Source organism: Coturnix japonica, chromosome 5 (genome assembly GCF_001577835.2).
Source record: "Coturnix japonica isolate 7356 chromosome 5, Coturnix japonica 2.1, whole genome shotgun sequence".
Taxonomy (NCBI): Eukaryota; Metazoa; Chordata; class Aves; order Galliformes; family Phasianidae; genus Coturnix; species Coturnix japonica.
In genome coordinates this window covers 6453668-6474034 of record NC_029520.1, presented here as the reverse complement: position 1 = coordinate 6474034, position 20367 = coordinate 6453668, and the positions used below count along the sequence as shown (strand labels likewise).

At 34.8% G+C, this 20367-nt stretch overlaps 1 protein-coding gene across 7 annotated transcripts in view; it reads right to left on the bottom strand.

The window, feature by feature from the left end:
- Positions 1 to 20367, bottom strand: part of LOC107314382 (golgin subfamily B member 1-like) — a 42301-nt gene that overhangs the window by 9349 nt on the left and 12585 nt on the right. The window contains exons 14-22 of one of the 7 annotated variants that reach the window (XM_015863536.2): positions 19843 to 19993; positions 16091 to 16245; positions 15122 to 15248; positions 14150 to 14280; positions 13328 to 13375; positions 12533 to 12642; positions 12071 to 12239; positions 11616 to 11720; positions 177 to 10997 (exon numbers count right to left, since the gene is read on the bottom strand). In XM_015863536.2, the coding sequence (XP_015719022.1) occupies positions 177 to 10997; positions 11616 to 11720; positions 12071 to 12239; positions 12533 to 12642; positions 13328 to 13375; positions 14150 to 14280; positions 15122 to 15248; positions 16091 to 16245; positions 19843 to 19993 (11817 nt within the window). Of the gene's footprint in view, positions 1 to 176; positions 10998 to 11615; positions 11721 to 12070; positions 12240 to 12532; positions 12643 to 13327; positions 13376 to 14149; positions 14281 to 15121; positions 15249 to 16090; positions 16246 to 19841; positions 19994 to 20367 lie in introns of all 7 variants that reach the window. The other 6 variants (XM_015863542.2, XM_015863537.2, XM_015863538.2 and 3 more) reach the window with 6 other exon arrangements.

Sequence of the window (20367 nt, the reverse complement as noted above, 5' to 3'; positions counted from 1 at the left end):
ACAGGAAAATTATCTAAACTCTCAAGATTCTACACATCTTGTTTAGTCATACTGTGTTCTCTTAGCACTCATTTAATTTGCCAAGTCACGTATTCTTTGCATTAAATTAAAAAAAAAAAAAAAAAAAGTAAAACAAAAAAAGAAACAAACAAGCAATGTAGCCAGTTAAAACTTACCAATCTTTCCCTATCGATCTGAGGCACATCCAAATTACTTTTAAAATAATTTATATCATTGATGCTGTTGCAAGCAATGGGAAATGAAGCTGTGCCCCCCTGTTTAGTTTCAGAAGCTACCTTCTGCTTGCTGAGTTCCTGCAGCAATTTGTCTCGGTCATCCTGAAGACTGGCCATAGCCTTGGAAAACGCTTCAATCTGCTGAACATAATTCCCACATTCAGATGAGAGCCTGCTAATCTCCAGCTCACGGGTGACAAACGTCCTACAGAGATTTTCAATTTCATCAGCAATCTGATCAACTGTAACCATATTTGCAGGATCAAAAAGTATCTTTTTCAGAAGACCATTTTCCTTGAGTATACTGACAAGATGGGATTTAAAGCTACCCAATTCAGCTTCAAGTTCAACTCCTTTCTTTTTTTCAGACTTGAGTTCTGATGTGTATTTGCTCTGAAGTATATTTAAGTCCTCTATTATCCTATCTCTATCATTTTGCAGAGCAGTCATTGCTTTGCCAAAGGCCTCATTCTGAGATCTCAGCTCTCTATTCTGAGATTGAACTTCTACTATCATCTCTGTAAAAGCACCAGGTTCACATCCATGCTCAACTGTCTGAAATGCCTTACTGTATTCCCCATCTGCATCCTTAGTATTTCTGCCTAGTGATTTCTGGAGGTCATCAATCTTCAGAACTTTTTCTCCATACAGTCCATTGGATGAACTTTTTTTTTTCTGGATGCTACCACTAGTTAGCAGTTTTTCTCCAGATTCAGAAATAATTTTCTCTTTGTTTAATGATGCAATTAAAGATTCTAAATCATTTACTTTAGATACTAATTTTTTATTTTCATGTTCCAAAGATACAACAGTATTATTTTGCAGTTGGCTGGACAGTTGCACCTCTTTGATTTGTTTCTGAAGATCATATTTTTCCTGTTCAAGGCCTTTAATGAAATCCAATTTCTGCTTAAGTAAGTCTTTTAACTGATGATCTTTCAGAGATAAAACTTGGTTGAGATCTTCCCTATACTTTATTAACTGGGCATTTAGCATTGCGTTTTCAGAATGAAGATCATCTATCTGATTAAGTAGTACTCTTAATTCTTGTTTCAACGCATTATTCTCACTTGCACTGCCAGCTATAAGATCGTCCCGTTGATTTATGACATTTTGGTGAAGATTCTCCAACTCTTTGTATTTAGAAAAAAGGTTGTCACGATCATTCTGAAGAGATGACATTGATTTCTTAAAAGCATCTAGTTCACTGGCAATTGCAGCCTTGTCTTGATCTGCCTTATCTGCTTTCATCTTGAGATTTCTCAGTTCATTTTCCAACTTCTGACAGGACTCCTCAGACTGTTCTCTCTCCCTCTGCAGCGACTGGAGCTGACGCTCATATTCTTTGATTTGTTCTCTATGTTCAGTCTGTACCTGAATCAGATAGTCAGAAATTCCATCACTTTTTGAAGAAATGAGTAAGGAAATTTCTTTATCTTTATTATTCAACATGATTTTCATTTGCTCAGAAATGGCAACCTGCTTTTTCAACTCAGCATGAATTTTTTCCTTTTCAGCAAGAAGGTTTTGCAGTTCTTGTTCTTGTCTTGTAAAATTACTTTCCAGGACTTTTATCTCTCTTCCGGAACTTTTACTATTCTCCATGAGATGATTAAGAGAATTATTTTCTTTAAGAAGTGCTTGCAAAGCTTCTTCTTTTGACTGAAGAGCATTCTCCAACTCTTGCTGCCTATTAAAAAAAAGTATATTTTCTTCCTTTATTCTGCGGAGCTCTTCACGCCATGGAACATCAGCAGATTTTTGCCTTAAATACAGTTCATCCCTTGTTTTCTCTCCCATAGAATATTTGATATTCAGCTCCTGAATTTGAGTCATTTTGTCTTTCAGTTCATCTTGTAGGGACATTATTCTTTTATTACTGTTTTCTATTTGTATCTCTTTATTCTGGATGGCCTCTTTGAACTGTGATTCCCAGGTTTTCATTTCAGTGATTACCCTGTCCCGGTCATTTTGAAGAGAGGACATACACTTTGCAAAAGCAGCTAAGCGTGCCAAAGCTGCATTCAAATCTGCCTGAAGCTTCCTGTTTTCAGAGTCCTTAAAGTTAACCTCCTCTTGCAATCCTCGAATCTCACTAATTGCCCTATCTTTTTCTCTCTGAATGGCACTGTGTCTTTCCTCTAGGTTCAAAAATTCTCCCTTGTGAATCAATTTTAATTGTTGAAGATTTAGCTCCAATTCTGTCACATATTCTCTCTTCTGGATTTCTAGTTCATCTTCTTTCCTCTGAAGTTCTTTTCTCCAATTAAGATTCTCAGCTGTAAGCCTGTCTACTTCTTTCTTTGACTGATCCAACAAGTTCACCTGTGAAGACAGCTTTTCATTGAGATGGCATATTTCTTCATTTGATTTGGTAAGCTTTTCTGACATATTACTCAAATCTTTTTCAAATTTTTCATTTTTTGACTGTGATAGTTTCACAGACCTTTCCAAATCCAGGATCAGCTCCTGGAATTTTATAGAATCCTTTTGCAAATGGTTGATCTCCTGCTGTTTCTCCTTTAAGAGCTCTTGTAATTCTTTTGTTCGATTTTTATTTCCACTATTATCTCTCTGTGCACATTTTACCTTCTCCTCAAACAGCTTTATTAGTTGTAACTGCTGTTCTTCTTTTTCTCTAATCACATTACACTTCTCTGCCTTTAATTCTTCCAGTTGCTGTAACAGCACATTATTCTGCACTTGTGCTGATTTCACTGTATCAGTAAGATGATCAACCTCTTTAATATGATTAAGCAATTCTGTCTCAAGGAATTCCCTCTCATTCTTTACTTTGTAAGAATTTTCTTGTGCATTTTCTAATTCCTCCTGTAAGAGACATTTATCATCTTCTAAAATCTTAACTTTTTCATTTAGACTAACAATTTCTCGTGTAAGATTTTTACACTCCATGTCCAGCTTTGTGATACAATGATTTTTATAGTCCAAAGACTTTTCAGTTTCTTTCACCTTTTCTGAAATTAATTTTCTTTCTTGCTCCTTTTCAGAAAGTTTATCCCTTAACACATTAATGTCTGTTAACAGTGATTCATTCTCATATAGTGCACCTCTGATTTTAGATTGCATATCATTTTGGTACACTTCCATTTGAACTTGGAGGTCTCCCAGAGCTGCTTTAGTTACAGTGATGTTATTATGAAGGATGTCATTTTCATCCTGAATTTTTTCTAAAGCCTGCTTTAAGTTCTCGGAAGTTTGTTTCAGCTGCTCATTTTCCTCCATTAGCTGATTATTCTGTTGAGTGAGTTCGTGAAGACGGGCCTGGAGTTCTTCAATTCTTGCCTCTTGTTCACATATCTGCTTGTTTGCTTTACTCTGTAGTTCATCAACTTCCAATTTCTTGGACTCGTGGAGTTGTTTCAGCTGATCCTTAATAACTTCATTTTCATCAGCGAGTTTCTGAAAATGTTTCTCAAGAGCCTCCTTCTCAGATTCCCCTTCCCTGAGTCTCTGAATTACCTCTTGTTTCTCTTTTCTAGTGACATCAATAACTTGCCTCATATCTGCTATTTTACTACTGATATTCTCATAGGCCTGAAGGAGGGATTCATACTCTTGCTTTAATTCACTGTGTTTAGCCTTCCAACCTGTTAATTCAACTGTCTGAGAATCTTTTAAGGTATTTAGCTGGAAAGAAAAGGCCTCTTTTTCCTGAACTATTGTCTCCATTGTAGATTTAAGACTTTCACAAGCAGCAGTTAGGTTTTCATTTTCAGCCAACAGTCTAGCATTTTCTGAAACAAGGCTCTCCTCTTCAGACAATGGAGAAACAGTATTTGAACTCTGTTTTTCTCTACCAAGCTCTAATAACAAGCGTTCAAGCGAACTTGTCTTGTTCACCAGTTCTTCTCTTTCCAATAAGAGCTTATCAATCTGGTCTTTTAGATATTTATTTTCTCTCAGAGCTTCCTTACGTGATATTAAAGCTGCTTGTAATTTTCTTTGAAGGTGGTCTTTGGACTTCTCTTCTGCTGTAGTCCTTTGTCCTTGTGGTTTAGAATCACTTACATTAATGGTTTTTGCAAGTGGCTCTTGAACCATTTCCATTTCTTTCTGGGTTTTATTGTCTGCTGCTTCTTTTAGATTAGTTTTCCCAGAGTAACCAGTCCTAGATAGTTGAAAAGAGGTGCCTTCACTTTGTAATCTTCCTTGAAGAAAACCACTTTCTGAAGAAAACTCTACCAGTTCTTTTTCAGTATCATTTTCTTCTTTACACTCTTTACTTGACACTGCAGGAGTACTTATCTCAGCCTTCTCACGTAGCAAACAAAGTTCCGTCAGAAGCTTTTTGTTTTCTTGACTGACATGCTTTAACTCCCTTTTCATGTTGATTAGTTCCAAATTGGACTCCTCTAAATGATGAACAAGCTTCTCTTTTTCATTCCTTATTTCTTCAAATGCTGCTTTGTAACCATCGACTTCTTGGCCCTCCTTTACAGCTTCTTTTAACAATTCCTTTTCAAGATCAAGTTTCTCCTTCAAATCTTTAAGTGAAGAATGCAATGTTTCTATTTCCTCGTTCTTTTCTGCAATTTCCTTATTAGCTTCCGTTCTCAGTTTCTGTAGTTTTTCCTGGCTCACCCTGTAATCCTCCTCATTTTTTTTAACAAGTGTTTCTTTCTCATTATTTACACATTCCAGCACCATCTTCATGTCTGCAGTTTCAGCCAAGAATGTTTTCAGCTTTTTCTGCAGCTGCTTTATATCCTCCAAAAGGTTATCTTTACATTGTTCCTGGTACTGCTTCTGTTGTCTCATGGAGTTTAAGTCGACTGCTTTTTCTCCACCACCACTAAATTCAACTAATATTTTTCTCAGCTCCTCCTTTAACATTTCTGTTTCCTCCTGAAGCTTTGCATAATTATTTCTTAGTTCTTCCAATTCAGTATCTTTACTTGTCACTACAGTGATTAGGCTTTCTGACCCTTCAAAGGATGCAGCCTGAACCTTGTTTCTTGATTTGCTGGATTCCAAATTCTCCAGGTCACTTTCTTCTTCTCCTTCTTCCTTAGGAGAAACAAGCTCTTTCCCAAAATGTTTTTCTAATTGATTCAAGTCAAACTCTTTACATGCTCTTTGAAGATCTTTATGCTCTTGTTTGACGTGCTTCAAGTGTTTTTGTTCATCAAAATCTGCTGCAAGTTTAGTGTGCTCTGCCCCCTCATTCTGAAATATTCTTACATCTTCTTCCCTGACCAAAAGATCCCTCTGTAAGTCTTCTTTTTCTTTTTTTAACTGAATTACACTAATTTCATTGTTGGAGTTCAAACACTTTTTCTTGTCCCAGGCACTGGGCTCTCCAGAACTGGAATTTTTCAACAGTTCTTCATTCTTAACTTCAGGCTTCATCATTTCAAGAGCTACTAAGAGCTGAGAATGTTTCTCTTCATATGCACTTACTTTTTCATCAAGCATAGTTTGCATATGAGCAAGCATGTTATCCTTTTTCTCTAAAGATTTTAGGTTCTGCTCACAGATAATTTGTTTTTCAGCAATGACAGCATTTAGTTCTGTAATATTGGCCTTAAGTTCCTCTAAACAAGCGGCCTTTGCTGACAAGATATCATTCAAGTCAATTATTTTGTCATCTTTTTCTCTAACCTGTTGCTTCAGAGTTCCAAGATAGGTCTCTAAATCTTTATTTTGATCTTCAACTAGTTTCAGCTTGTCTGTTAACTCCTCAACTTTCTTCAACAACTCCTCTCTTTTTCCTTTCTCTTTCTCTATTTCTTCCTGCCCGCTTTTCTCTAGTTTTGCAACTTTCTGCATTAGATCTCTTCTTATTATCAATGCTGCTTGAAGTTTCTTCTTCAGATTCTCTTTTTCCTTGCCAAGTTTCTCAAGATTAAGATGCATCTCCTCCTTTTCTTTCATTATATCTTTAAAATCAGCTTCTCTGTTGCTTAACACAACCTGACTACGCTCCAGTTCTTTCTTACAGTCCTCAAGTTCCTGCAACACTCTATTTAGTTCTCCTACAGAATGATTATGAGCAGACTCGAGGTCCTGCAGTTTGCTGCTTAGTGTATTCCTCTCTTCAGAAAAATTCAGCATTTCACTAGACAATGATTCCATGATCTGGGTAACAGAACAGTCCTTTTCTTTCATTTGCTGGCTTAGACCAGAAATTAAATCCTTTTGCTGATTTACCTGTGAAGTTAAGTCTTCTATGAGTTGATCTTTTCTTCCCATTTCTTCAAGGAGACTTGCTAATTTTTTACTGTCAACGTGCAGTTTTTCTTGACTGGTTCTTACTATTTCTTCTGATTTATTTATCTCATCCTGAAGAAATTCAATCTGTCTATTCTTTTCTTGCACAAGAGACTGTTGTTTACATAAAGTTTCCTTGACAGCAACAATTTCTTGCGATAGGCATTTAATTTCAGATTCATAGGTACCCTTCATTTTATCAATATCATTCTGTAGCAGCTCCTTCTCTTTCTCAAGTGACTGCATACTTTTTAATTCATCTTTTAGGACATCTATTTCTTTCTCTTTTTCTAAAAGAACCAGATGCAATTGTTCTCTTTCTACTTCTTTGCTCAAAATAGTGGATATCAGAGAGGAGAATTTTTCCAATTGTATTTTACCATCAGTTAGCAGCAGTTCAGAATCTGAAGTCTGCACATTCTTTTCTTTACATAAAAGTCTACTATTAAGTAATGGAGATAAGCTTTGAGTTATTTCCTCTTTGGTAAGATCAAGTTCCTCCTGTAAATACTGGATTTTGCTATCCTTGGATTTCATTTCATTTTCTAAATGGTTCAATTGCTCAGTAAGATTTTTAATTTCTAAAGTTGCCCTATCAAGTTCCATCACCCATTTGTTTTCTGACTCAAGCAGATTTTGCTCTAGATTTTCAAATTTAAGCCCTAATTTAGAGAGTTCTTCACCCTTCACACTAACCTGCATCTGTAACTTCTCTTTTTCAGTCTTCATCTGCAGTTGGACAGCATCTATCTGCATTCTTGAGTAATTCTCACTGGCTTCTAGTTTTCCATTCCTTTCTTGAAGCTCTTCCAATTTCTTTTCCAAATGATTTTGAGATGCAATAAGTTGTGTGTTTTCAGCCATGAGTTTAGCAGCATCTTCTTGTAACATATTTTTTTCATTCAATAAAGACTCTACTTGGTGTTGCAGACTACCTATTAAAAGTGCACTTTCATGGCTGTCTTGAGATGATTTGGAATTTACATTATTCAGCTCCAACTTTAGACATGCTATATTATCTGCCTGTTCAGTGCAAGTCATACGCAGAGACTCCACAGCCAATTCTTTTTGCTGTAAATCTTGTTTCCATGTACTTATTTGGTCTAGTGCTTTACGGTGTTCACTTTTTACACTCTCAAGCTCAACTGTCAAAGAATCGATTTTCTTCTGATTAGTACTAAAGCTTTCATTTTTTTCCTGAAATTCCTTAGTAAGGTTTTTCATAGTTGCACCACTTTTCTCTAATTCTTCTTTGAGAATCTCAATCTCTTTAGAAAGAACACTCATGTTTTCATTTGCCAGCTGTAGACTGGAATCCTTCTCCTTCACAGAATTAAGCAGTTTGGCAATAACTTCTTCTTTTTCATTAAGAGCTGCATTAAACTCAGTTTTTAGTTCACACTGTGCTTCAATTTTTTCCTGAAGAGACAAAAAGGCATTTTGTTTCTCCTGGACTAGTTCCTTAGATTTTTGTAGTTCATGTGTCAGTACATGTACTTGACTTTGAAGCTGAGAGATTAAACTTATCTTCTCTTCATCTTCCTGTGCTTTCTCCTTCAGAGCTTTGAGAAGAGTTTTATTTTCTATAAGTGAGGATTCGTTTTCTGATAAGGACTGTTCCTTTTCTATTATTACATTCTTCTGATGTTGTACTTCTTTTTGTAAATTCACTTTTACTTCCTCCAGCTCTGCTACCTGTTTCTTTAAGACAACACATTCATTCTCCTTTTCTTGAAGTTGCATCTTTAAATTCTCACTGAATAATGAAATATTATTGACAGTTAAATCTTTCTCAGAAACAAGTACTTTTAATTGTTCTGCTTCTGAAGTTAAAAGCTCTATCTGTTTCTGCTGCAAAATGGATGATTCCTGTACATCAGAAAGGCGTGCTTTTAAACTAACATATTCGTCTATCTTTTGTTTTAAACATTCATCCTTCTGTGTAAGTGAATCAATCAACTGTGCTTCTTTTTCTGTCAAATTTTTAAGTTGATATTGAAGGTCAGAAATAACCTCCATATTCTCAGACAGTTGAACCCTAAGTATATCAGACTCCTCAGTTTTATCTTTTAGTAACTTTAATTCTTGGGCTTGCCTCTTACATTCATTTTCTTTCTCCTGCATTGTCTGTCTAAGCTGGCTGATTTCAAAACCTAGGGTTTGCATTTGGTTTTGTAGATCTGAAATGACTTGCAAATATTGCCCTTCTCCTGCCATTTTGCTATCCTTCATTTGTTGTAGCAAAACATCCTTCTCAGAAATAAGAGTTTCTTTCTCTCCCACGAGAGTTTTTAGGTTTTCTTTTTCAACCACTAGGCCATCAATTTCATCCTTCAGAGCTAAAATATTATGATTCTGTTGGGACAAGTGTGAAGTTAAAGTAGCTATTTCTTCTGATTTTTTCATTATCATTGCATTAACATTCTCAATTTCTACTTTCAATTTTTCATTTTCTAGAGCTGCCGTGTGTGCTTGTTGCCTTGCAGAACTAGTATCTGACTGTTTCTGTATCAATTGTGACTGAAGAATTTCAAATTCATGTGACTTCTCACTCAATAGGTTTGAAAGCTCTTCCTTTTTATGCTTAAGCTCAGTCACTTCTTTGCTTAATAGCTGTAGCTGATTATTTAACACCATGCTTTCTTCAGTTTTGTCAGAAACTTGCTTACGAAACATTTCAAGTTCTGAACCCTGACTTTTTAAAGTCAGGTCTTTTTCCTCTACCAACTGATATAACTTCATCTTGTCCTCTTTAAGATTTTTAATTTCTTCCTGCAACTCTAAAATACACAATTTGTTGTCTTCAGTTTCCTTATGCAACGAATCACACTGAATGATTTTTTCTTCTAGACACTTGCTCTTAGTTTCAAAATCCAAAGTTAAGCTTTGAACTTGCTCTTGCAGCAGTAAATTGTGTTCCTTAGTCTGGCTCAGCTCTTGTATTAGGGTACTGCATTCAGATAACTTACTATTTAACATTTCTTCTTTCTTTGTTTCTTTGTCTGCGGCTTCCTTCAGCTGAATGAGAACTGATTGCATTTGTTCATGCAATTGTTGTGCTTGTTCCTTGCTTTCAGACAACTGACCAGCTAACACATTACATTCCTTTGTTTTCTTCTGCAGCTGTTCCGCAACTGAATTTTCTTTTTGCTTTGCAGCTACTGAGAGTTGTTCAATTTCTTTTGCTAGAGTGTTTTTTTCACAGTTTAGTACTGAAAGAGTTTTTTGGTATTCAGCATCACTAAAAGATAACTTGCTCTCTATTTCTGCAACAGCCTGGATTTTCTTTAACAATTCACATTCCTTCACATCCAGAAGTTTGGACAAATTCTCATTTTCACTGACTAACTGTTGCTTCTCATTTTTCACTCTATCTATACTTTTTTTCAGATGTTCATTTGCTTTCACTTGCTCTGCCAATTTTGTTTCTTTTTCTTCAAGATCTGCCTGCAGCTGCTTATTAGCTGAAGCTTTCTCCTGTGTCTCTATTTCCATTTTTTTAATTAGTTTCTGTATTTCACTTAATTGGTTATTAAGCTCTTCACAACATGTCTCTTTGGCTTTAAGATCTTCAGTTAATTTAAGTTTAGTCTCTTCATTTTGTTGTTCCAAAAACTCAAGCTTCTTATCTAATGACATAATGATCTCCTGTTTCTCCTGTAATTCTTTTTTAATTGTTTCCTGGTGTTCAGCATGTTCTATAAGCTTTCTAGATAGCTGAGCCAGCTCTTCATCTTTTTTAGCATCTTCCAAAACTAGTTTGTTGTATGAATCTTTAATAGATTTTAACTCATTTTCAAGAGTCTGTTCTTTATTCTCTTTCTCTTTAAGTAAATTGTTCCATTTTTCTTTTAAAGTGCTATTTTCCTCAATCTGAGATTTCAAATATTCAGCTTCTTTTCTTTGTCTATTCTCAGTTTCTTGTAGCTTGTCAGATGATTTGCTAATTTGTTCTTTCAGCAAAGTAATTTGTGACTCACACTCCGTAAGACTGTTATGGTATGCTACATGATTGGCCTTGATTTCAGAACGGAGATCCTTAACTGTAATGCTGTATTCACTTATTTGTCTTATCAGTTCCTCATTTTCTTTGTTTTTAGCTTCATTTTCAACTCTAATTCTTTCCAGTTCTAGTCTCATTGTATTACTCTTCTCAGAAAGGACAGATATTTTCACACTTGCATCTCTCACATCGGCTGTTTGTACTTCTTTCAGCGAATCAGCCTCCCTTTCAGCCTTTAATAAAGCCTCTTCTATCGCTCGTATTTCTTCATTTTTGCATTGCACTTCATGCTTCAGGATGATAACTTGTTCTGAATATTCTGTCATATTCAAAGACAAGGCAGCTAACTCCCTGTCTTTTTCTGCCACCGCTTCTTTAAGATGATCAATTTCTCTTTCACGTTTCTGGAGATCTTGAATAAGTTGAGATCTTTCCTCTAAATGGCTTGTATTCAATTTGTCAAGTTCCTCATTTGTCTGGTCAAGATCCAGCTGCATTGATTCTACCATGTCATCTTGTTTCAAAGTCTAACAAATCAAGAAAACAACGTTACAAGAATAATTCAAAGGTACATTAGGAGGAAAATGGAATATACACTCCTTATGTAAATCTAGCATTTAGGCTAATCTATCACTCACAAATGATCCTTGAACTAATGACTGTATGGGAACTGTTGAGTCATGGCCTGAACCACTGATTGAACATCTGAGGCAAAGACAGCCCTGGGAGCACAGGTGAAGGCAACTTAGAGCTGTGTGGCTGGAAGGAGGCTCCATCCCTTCCTAGACCCCACCTAAGGGCTGACTACCACTAGGAAAGGATCTCTTTATGGAGATCCCTCCTTTGTGGAATCCTTCATTGCGAGCCTGAATCTCTGAATATAGGTGACCACCCCTCTGTTTCTTTTCATTTCTCCATGATATTCTTTCCCACTGTAACACCACAATACTTTTTCCAGCTGTAACAATGACCTACCCAACAGTACAGTCACAAGACAATAACATTATGTTTTAGATCATTTAGATCAAAAGTCAGTGTATGAAATCTGCAGTGTAATTAATGCTCAAGGTTGTGGTTTTTTGTTCAGGTTTAAATGAAGCATTTCAAAATACAAGAAAGTTCCTTATTTTCATTTTATGAGTTACCTTTTCCCTCAGCATAGCAACTTTTTCTGTTAGATCACTGATGACGTTTTTCTGCTCAGCGTTCTCCACTTCATACATACTGCATTTCTTCAAGGCTTCCTTCAGCTTTAGTATTAAAAATAAGAATTTATATCATAGAAACATATTCAAAATGTGATATTAGAGTTCTGAAGATTGAACTTACCTAAGAGTGGTATTTATATATTAAAATTAACTAGGACAACATTTCATTCAAAAAACACCAATACATTCATGCAAAGCACTGTGGTGTGTTCAAGTAAACATTATACCCAACTTTAAGCAAAGTAACTATATGATACGAACAAAGATGTAATGAAACAATAGAGGCAAACTATTTGGCTCAAAAAACAGTACTTTTGCTTCCAGAATACAAATAAAAAGTTAAGGCCAATATTCACCATTTCTAATAAATTGTATTTCATTTAGTAACTTACTTTTTGTTCACTATGCACAAGCTTCTCTCCCAGCTCTTTGTTCAACAGATCCCTTTCTTGAAGCAGTTTTCTCATATTTTCAATTTGTTCCAGTTTTTCTGTTAAGCTTAGCAGTTTCTCTTCTTTTTCTCCAAGTGAAGTTTCAAGAAAGCTATTTCGATCACTCAGTCTAAGAAAATACATATACAGATCTTTGATAACTAAATTCCACCTTGAAAACAAAGCTTGCTTTAGGCTTTCTAGGTCTATTAGCCCCAAAACTGTGATCCTAAAAGAATAATCATTTCTACAATTTCCATTTAAACTTCCAAGTCCAAAGATATTGTGACTGCAATCAGAAACGAGAATTAAGTAAATAAACTTTACACATTTTAACAGATTAAGTTTCTTTGCTTTAAATTTAAACATCTAATGGACCAGAAAGCAAATATTCAGTGGCATTATAAAGAATCTTTATTTTACCCTTTTAGCTGCTCATTCAGGCCAGAGATCAGAATTTGATGCTTTTCGGCGTCTCGAATCTGTTGGTTGCGTAACTGAGTGAGTTGACTTTGAAAACGTTCATTTTCATTCTGCAACAAAAAGTTAATCAAGAGGATTATTGCACTCACAATAGTGTAAGAGAATTAGAGTTCCAAAAATCTGACTCATTAGAGGATAGACATCTTACATAATAAGAGGCTGTTAGCATATTAGCACTCATCAGTTCTAAATACAACATTAATATCATAAGTTCAGATAGATGCAACCCACCTTTCAGAAATACTTCCTACAGTGATGCTACAATAGAATAAACTATCACAAGGATCACTGCTCTATACCCAAAGCAACACACATACACACACATTGTGTCAAGGCACCTTATTTAATTCAACAAGGGTAGATACTGATTTGAAAACACACCTTCCTCACTGATTTGAACATAAGACTAAACTGGCAACTTTTTAGTACATTTTTTCAACTTGAAGGAATGCAAAAAATCTGCAGGAAACTAGATTAGCATACAGGGAGTTGCAAAGAAAAGAAGAAAAAGAAAGCAAGCTCCATTCAGACACTTAAAAAACCCAAAACAATACAGATTCCCTACTCTAGTCAGATTAACTGCACCCATTCAAAAATAAAACCACAAAAAATCTAATGGCAACCAAAAACCAAAAGCAGAACACATATTCAGAACCAACATCAAAAAGGACAAACGTGGCAAACTTGTCACCTCTAATGAAAATAAGCTAGTATTCTGGAGGAGGCAGAACACACCTGTACCGCCCTCAATAGCTGCCCTTCTTCCTTTACATCAAACGTTACCTGTATCAAAAGGTTTTGTTAAAAGATTCTCAGATAGTAATAAGTTTGTCTTGTGTCTTAAAGTAATTATAAATTATAAATTAATATATAGGTGCAACTTAGCAGGTAGAGAATATGAACAATGCACCAAGTTTGAGGAGTTCGAGAAGAGATCAGTTGCGTCATTATGTGGAAACTAGGTTTAGAAAGTACTGAACATAGTAACTTACCAGTCAAGCAATACTATAACAATATTTTAAAATTCTGATTTAAGTATTTATGTTACTGTTTTTCTGGTGCATTCACTGACTATAGCATACATTAAAATACCTGTTATATACTTATATTATGCATATATTATAGGCATGTGGTATGTGAGCTATAATTACGAACAGAGTTGTGAGAGCAACTTATTCTAGTAGTAAAAAAAAAAAATAAATAATTTAAAAAATCAGCTTTTGATCTTCTAACAAAGGCATCATACAGAGAGTGATACAAATCATTTTGACCTTTACTATGTTTCTGCAACAATTAATGAAGCTTACTTCCAAATAAGTTTTTTTTATGCACTGACTTCTGCTTTTGCTGAATAGAAGTGACAGGCTTAAACTTTAGAGCATAGTATAGCATGTGTAAACTCTTAACCAACAGAAACTATTGAATAGGTTTTAGGTATTTTAGCTGCCTGCAAATTTACACTTTTGTGCTACTGTAGGCTATAGTTGTAAGGATGTGAAGAGAGAACTAAACAATTCTCTTACCAATAGCAGCTTTTAAAGAAGTGGAAAAGCTCACCTGAAGAGCTTCCATTCTACCTTGAAGCTGCAATCTATCTTCCAAATCCTGACAACGTTCTTCTAGAAACAGAATTTGTTCCTGCAGTTGATTTCTTTCCAATTCCAGCTCTTCAACTACACTCCGTAAGCCTATTTAAGTCAAATATGAAAAATTATTTCAAGAAAGATCTATTAAAAATTCTTAAGTCTAGAAGTTATTTTTACTTTTATATTCACAATTTTTGCCACTGTTGGGCACAATTTGATCTCAACCACTTCCAGTGGAAATGCTTGAGGTCCTGCACATGCAAACATTAAACGATAAACATACCCATAACTTTTCAAAAACTAAAATTTACATGCATAACCCATTAACTCAAAGAGAACCTAGCATAAATATTCTAATCAATATTGTGTCCCAGTTAATAATTTGGGTGATGTTACTTTAATCATGAGTTTATATACTTAAAAGATTGGATTTTAAGCTATATTAATAAAGTAAACTGGTCTATATCAAAATTTGCAAGTGCATCTACTCTGTATTACTAATAACACATACTAGTAGCTTTTACCACAGATAGAAGAGCATCCACACTAAAAACAGCTATTTGATCTTTAAAACAAAGTACACAGCAGTACAGTGTAATTCTGTTTTCCAAACAAAAGTTATGTAGATTGGAAACACATTCAAAGGAACAAGACTCATAACTTAAAAACCACATGATCTTGCCACATAAGGTACTTCACAGGCAGTAAGGCTCAAACAATTCCAGCATTTAATTTTATTTACATTCTACTTCTGAACCAAAACTAGGCAGTTCATACAGCACGCACATGCTTAAAATGAAACAGAAGAAAACACAAGCCAAAAAAATTCAACAAACAGTAGAATACACCACAAATGGGTTGTTAGTTGAATTTTGAAAACAAAAATAGACACAAAATACAGATGCTGTGCATGCTTTAATAAACTGTCTAGTCTCTATCACACCTGCATTAGGTGAAGTGTATTCTGGCCACCAACCTCCCATATTTTCTCCTTCAGCTGAATCAGTGCTATCCAGAGTGACATTCAAAGCTTCTTGAAAGCATTGCTTTCTATCAAAGCTGTACTCTTCCTATGTGCAAAATATAAGAATTACATTCAATTAAAAGAAGAAAAGAAGCAAGGGTAAAATACATATTCTGTTATTAGAAGTGTTGTTTCAGTTAAATATTATAAAATCCAGCTAGTGATTTAGGTGCATAAATATAAGCACACATGGCCACTACAGACACCTGCCTGGCCTCAAACTGTCATTTCCAGAGAAGCAGATTCTCCCACAGACTTTGTGTAGGACCTACTACAGCTTTGAAAACACCCTCAGGCATCTGAGAGGCCAACAGATAATTATGTTTGGGAACGTTAATTGGTTTCAGTTTCCACAGTTAATAGCATCCTCTGAAACTCAGGGTGAAGATGGAATTAACTAAACATAAAATTATTCTTCCAATGGCAAAGTTATACAAGTGACATCCTAATTATTCTTTTAAAATATTGGTGGGTTTTTTGTTTGTCTTTTTTTTTTTTTTTTTTTTTTTTTTTTTGAATTTTACTATTTTTAATAGTTTTTTATAATACATTTAATATATTTAATAGTAATTACTAACCACTCAGTACATCTCCCAGGAGAGAAATTAATAAAGACTGTATCTAACACAAAACAGACTACATAACAGATCTAAGTTCATAAGNCAACAGCACCAAGTACTAAAAAGTCAACCTGAATGAACTGATGCTAATTACTAACCACTCAGTACATCTCCCAGGAGAGAAATTAATAAAGACTGTATCTAACACAAAACAGACTACATAACAGATCTAAGTTCATAAGCCCTTGACCTTGACCTATCCATCTGGAAAGCACCATATTTTCATTAACATGCAGGTATATACAGATATTGGTAACTTTTAACCCACCTGAAGATTCCTGTTGGTCTCACTGCTTTTTCTTCCCGCCTGATCCAGCCTGCCCATTCCTTGAACTGTGGCCAGTTCCTCCTCCAGCTCCTGTTGCCCTGAGACTATGTCTGGATCAGAGCAGCCAGGAAAGAACCAGTCATCCTCAATCAGTTTTGTGCCACAGGAAAGTAATTACAATTATATCAGACACAACTACATGAAAAGAGACCTGGGACAGGCTGAAGTCCCTATGAATGACTGATAGAACAAGATTAAAGAAGCAATCCACAGCATTCACCTTGTGATTTCCCTCCAACATTACTTATTAGAACACAAGAATAAAGACTGTATATCTATCTCAGTAAGAAGAAGCAAACTGAAGTCTAACATTACTTCTTCATCACTCTAAAGGAACTCTTAATACAACAGATTGGAAAGGGTGAGGTTATGCTGACACTAAAACATCAACAATAATAAATCCAACCAATTAAAGGCCAAATTACATAGCCTTTCAATTTACCAGGTTAAAAAATATCTAATTTGTATAATAATAACAGCTGAGACAGCTGTACTTTTTGTAATGTGAACAATCACGTTAATTTCATGTAAATAATGTGGCCATTTCAACTTCAATTTTAGTATGATAATTTGAGGAAGTCACAAGCAAGTGTTACACTGCAACTGGCATCAAACCATCTTATCATACATTAATAATACCATTCTTTAAAGACAAATACAGAATCTTTTTTTTTAAAAAAAAGCACACTGAATAAGTTCAGAATATGAAAGCTAAGGTATGATGCATCTTGTTCATTGTTAGAAATGCTTTTTCATTTTAAGTACATTCCCATCTGTTTTGTGATATGACAAAACACATTTGGGGTGATAGATTAGGTAACAGGCATATCATGCAAAGCAGACAAAACAGAACAGCTGGTGAACAGAAATGCAAGTAACGGTGGCTCCATACTTCAACTGAAAATAAGACAATTGCAGATGTAGCTTTCAACTTCACATCAATACACAGTTGTCTTTGCAACATGCAAAGTTCAGACAACATTTTATTTATGCATCAGTAAAGTAAAGCCCAGAAACTATTAGGTCATACCGGGAATCAGTATGATTCATCTCAATTGTACAAGGACAACTTATTCAACAGATTTCATTAAAGCATACTCCTTTACCACCTATTAGATGGGAGTAGCGTCCTTCCTGTAATATCTAAAAACTACATACTCAACAGTCATAAAAGATTTGTGCAAAAAAAGTTAAAGAAAACCTTTAAGGGCCATTTAAGCAGAACTGCAGAACAGAATTTCATTTAGTGTTTTAATTAAATTTTGGTTTCAATTAAATTTTGGTTTCTTGCACACATGTTTTTTCAAAGCATATATGTACACAGATAAATAAATAAATGCCAAGTTCTGATGATCTTAAATATTTGCTTACAGAGCTATTATTGTAGCTGAGGAAGCAATTCAAAGAAGAAGTGTTACTCAAGATCAGAATTTAACTCCTTCTTTGAAAAAATTAAATATCTTCAAGTTGAAATTGAAGACATCTGCTTTTAAGCATCATCAGAATAACAATACACCATCCTTTAGTAACCCAACTATTTTTGGTTCTGGTTATGAAAGAAAGAATGACATTACCACTGTCAAATGAAAAATGACAATATAGAAATCGGAGCTTTAGAATGGTGTAGAATCCTTTGTTAAATGCTAAAACACTTTCAGTTAAATTCAGCATTAATTAACAGTAAGTGAATCTATTTTCTAATGTTTTGCAGCAGCACAGGAAGCCCTTCATTTGCAATTATACCTGAAGTAAAAACCTGAGCAAAACACTTCTATTCTGATAAACAGTGCATTCAAATTAGCTAATGATGTATCTATAGTTCTGTGCGTGTTACTGTTCACGTTACAATCTTCAATGGTTTGCAGAAGAAACAAGCCAGAATTTATAGACATCAGTTAACACTATCACCCCCCTGGGATTCTGTAGCTCCTCATACATTCGTTCCAAAGCAGAAAATTGCCTTATTTAGCAAATTCCCAGTCTATGATGGAATGAGTAGTAGGTTTCTAGATTGCTTAAAATATTGGTAACTAATATTAATGTAAATAAATCCTGCAGTTTACATGGGGGAATATAAGTGGGTTTTTTTTAATGCTATTGGATTTCAATTTCTATTAAGAATTTCTTAGTAAGTTCAGTTCTTATTTAGTTATATCCAGTTGCAGCAAGCCAAGAATTTTTTTACTCTAGAAATATGGAGTCAGCTGTTACAATGAAGAAAAATAAAGAAACATGATACGGTTAATGTAAATGAAGAAACTGGCTTTGCAAGAGGGAAAAAAATTAAGTTGAAAGACAGCATTTGTTACACATACTGTTAAAACCCACATACCATCAATGGCAAATATAAGGTACTGTTGTTAATTTCCTCAAAAGAACCACCATCAGAAAAAATCAGCAACAGTACATTACAAGTCACCATTGCTGCAGGAACCTGCATGCACAAAACTGATGGGAAACTATGTTCTCACTGGCTGACCAAATCGCAGTGTAGGGTAGGAGTGGAGGGGGAAGGGACGCTGAGGGCTCATCAGGTGTAACGGCAGGAAAAAAACCACAAAAGTAAAAAACAAAAAACAAAACAAAACAAAAAATAGAAACAGAAAGGTCATGCTTATCCCAAGGGGAAGAAATGCAAAATTAAACACAGACTGACACAGATGAAATTTTACAACTGCTATTAATATTGCATGTGGATCTGTAGTTACCACACATGAGATAACAGGTAGTTTTAATGAAGGGAATATTATTCTCTTCCAAAGCACTACAGGGTAAAACCCTCATTAAGATGAGACAAGATCTTTAGAACATTTCTATGCTTATACACTAAACTTCCAAATTCATCCTTTAAATGAAAAACAATTAATCAGTTACAGGTTAAAAAGACCCAAGTTCTTTAACTGAATCATGATGGTAGGTTGTGCACACTAAAATGTGCCATTAATCCATTAACTAATGGGACAAAACTTAAAATAAAGTACTAAATGTCCTGGGAAATAAGCAGTAAAAACTAACTGAAATTCAACCAGACTTTTATGAGATTCAACAGAAGCTGCTTCACTTTCTCATCAACTGTTTAATTAATAATTTAAAAAACTTCGATACCTGAGATCACACAAAAAGTTATTTTCTGTAACACTGTTATTCAACCAGCCACACAAGTGACACTTGTTAACAGACTACTATAGGAAAGTTTCTGATTAATAATGTTTAAAGGGAAAACTTGTTTTGCATTTTACTACCACCCAATATCAAATTTAAACCAGTACCGCAGTTTCCCACACCTTTACTCCCTGTTCAAGGCAGGCAGCTTTAACATACGGTGAGCTTTTTAAGCACTGTTCATTCATAAGTGGACAGTACACATCCGAAGTAAGCTCAAGCTGTCTTACACAGCAGGAACTTGGATTGGAAACAGAAAAAACACATCTACTCATAAAAATGATAAGAAGGGGGAAAAAAAAAAAAGAAAAGAAAAAAAAAAAACATATGGGAAAAAGATTCAAGGACATAGGAAAAAAATAAAAATTGCAAAGTTAAGCTAGTGAATTTGCTATATATAATTCTCAAGATTACGTACATTAGTCATGGTAGAACAGTATAAATTTGTTCTGAAGCAGAACAACCAAACATATAAGATGTAAATTGCATGTCATATGTATGTGATAATTTAATTAAGAAAAACAACTCACCTTCTCTCTCCTCCTCAATCTGAGCCATTCTCAAGGCCATGGCAGATTTCTCTTCTCTGACTCGATCACGTGACTCCTCTGATTCTGGTACATTTTCTTGCCATTCCATGAGCTGACTCTGCAGTTCATCCACACTACCCGATTCACTAGCCTAACAAGAGAAACTGGGCATGAAAATATATTCATCAAATCCCATATTATTCACCACTTTGCATAAATATCTATGAAGATATTATCATGGATGGTATAAAAAGCAAAATATCTAAAATATTACTTGACAGTTGCAGTTTTGGTCTAAAATATTTTTAAATGAAAAGTGCTTTTTTAAATCTTAATACTTCTCTCGAACATTTTCATCTTGGAAATACTTCAGTGTAGAACAATATTCAACTTCCTTTACTTGAGATAAGAAATCTCTATTATTTTTATCCATGAGTAGAATGTTTCTGCTTTCCCTTTAAAAGAAAGCCTAGTTTTATATAAGCAGAAAATCTTCATAAAAGTTCATAGATAATACTTTCAGCA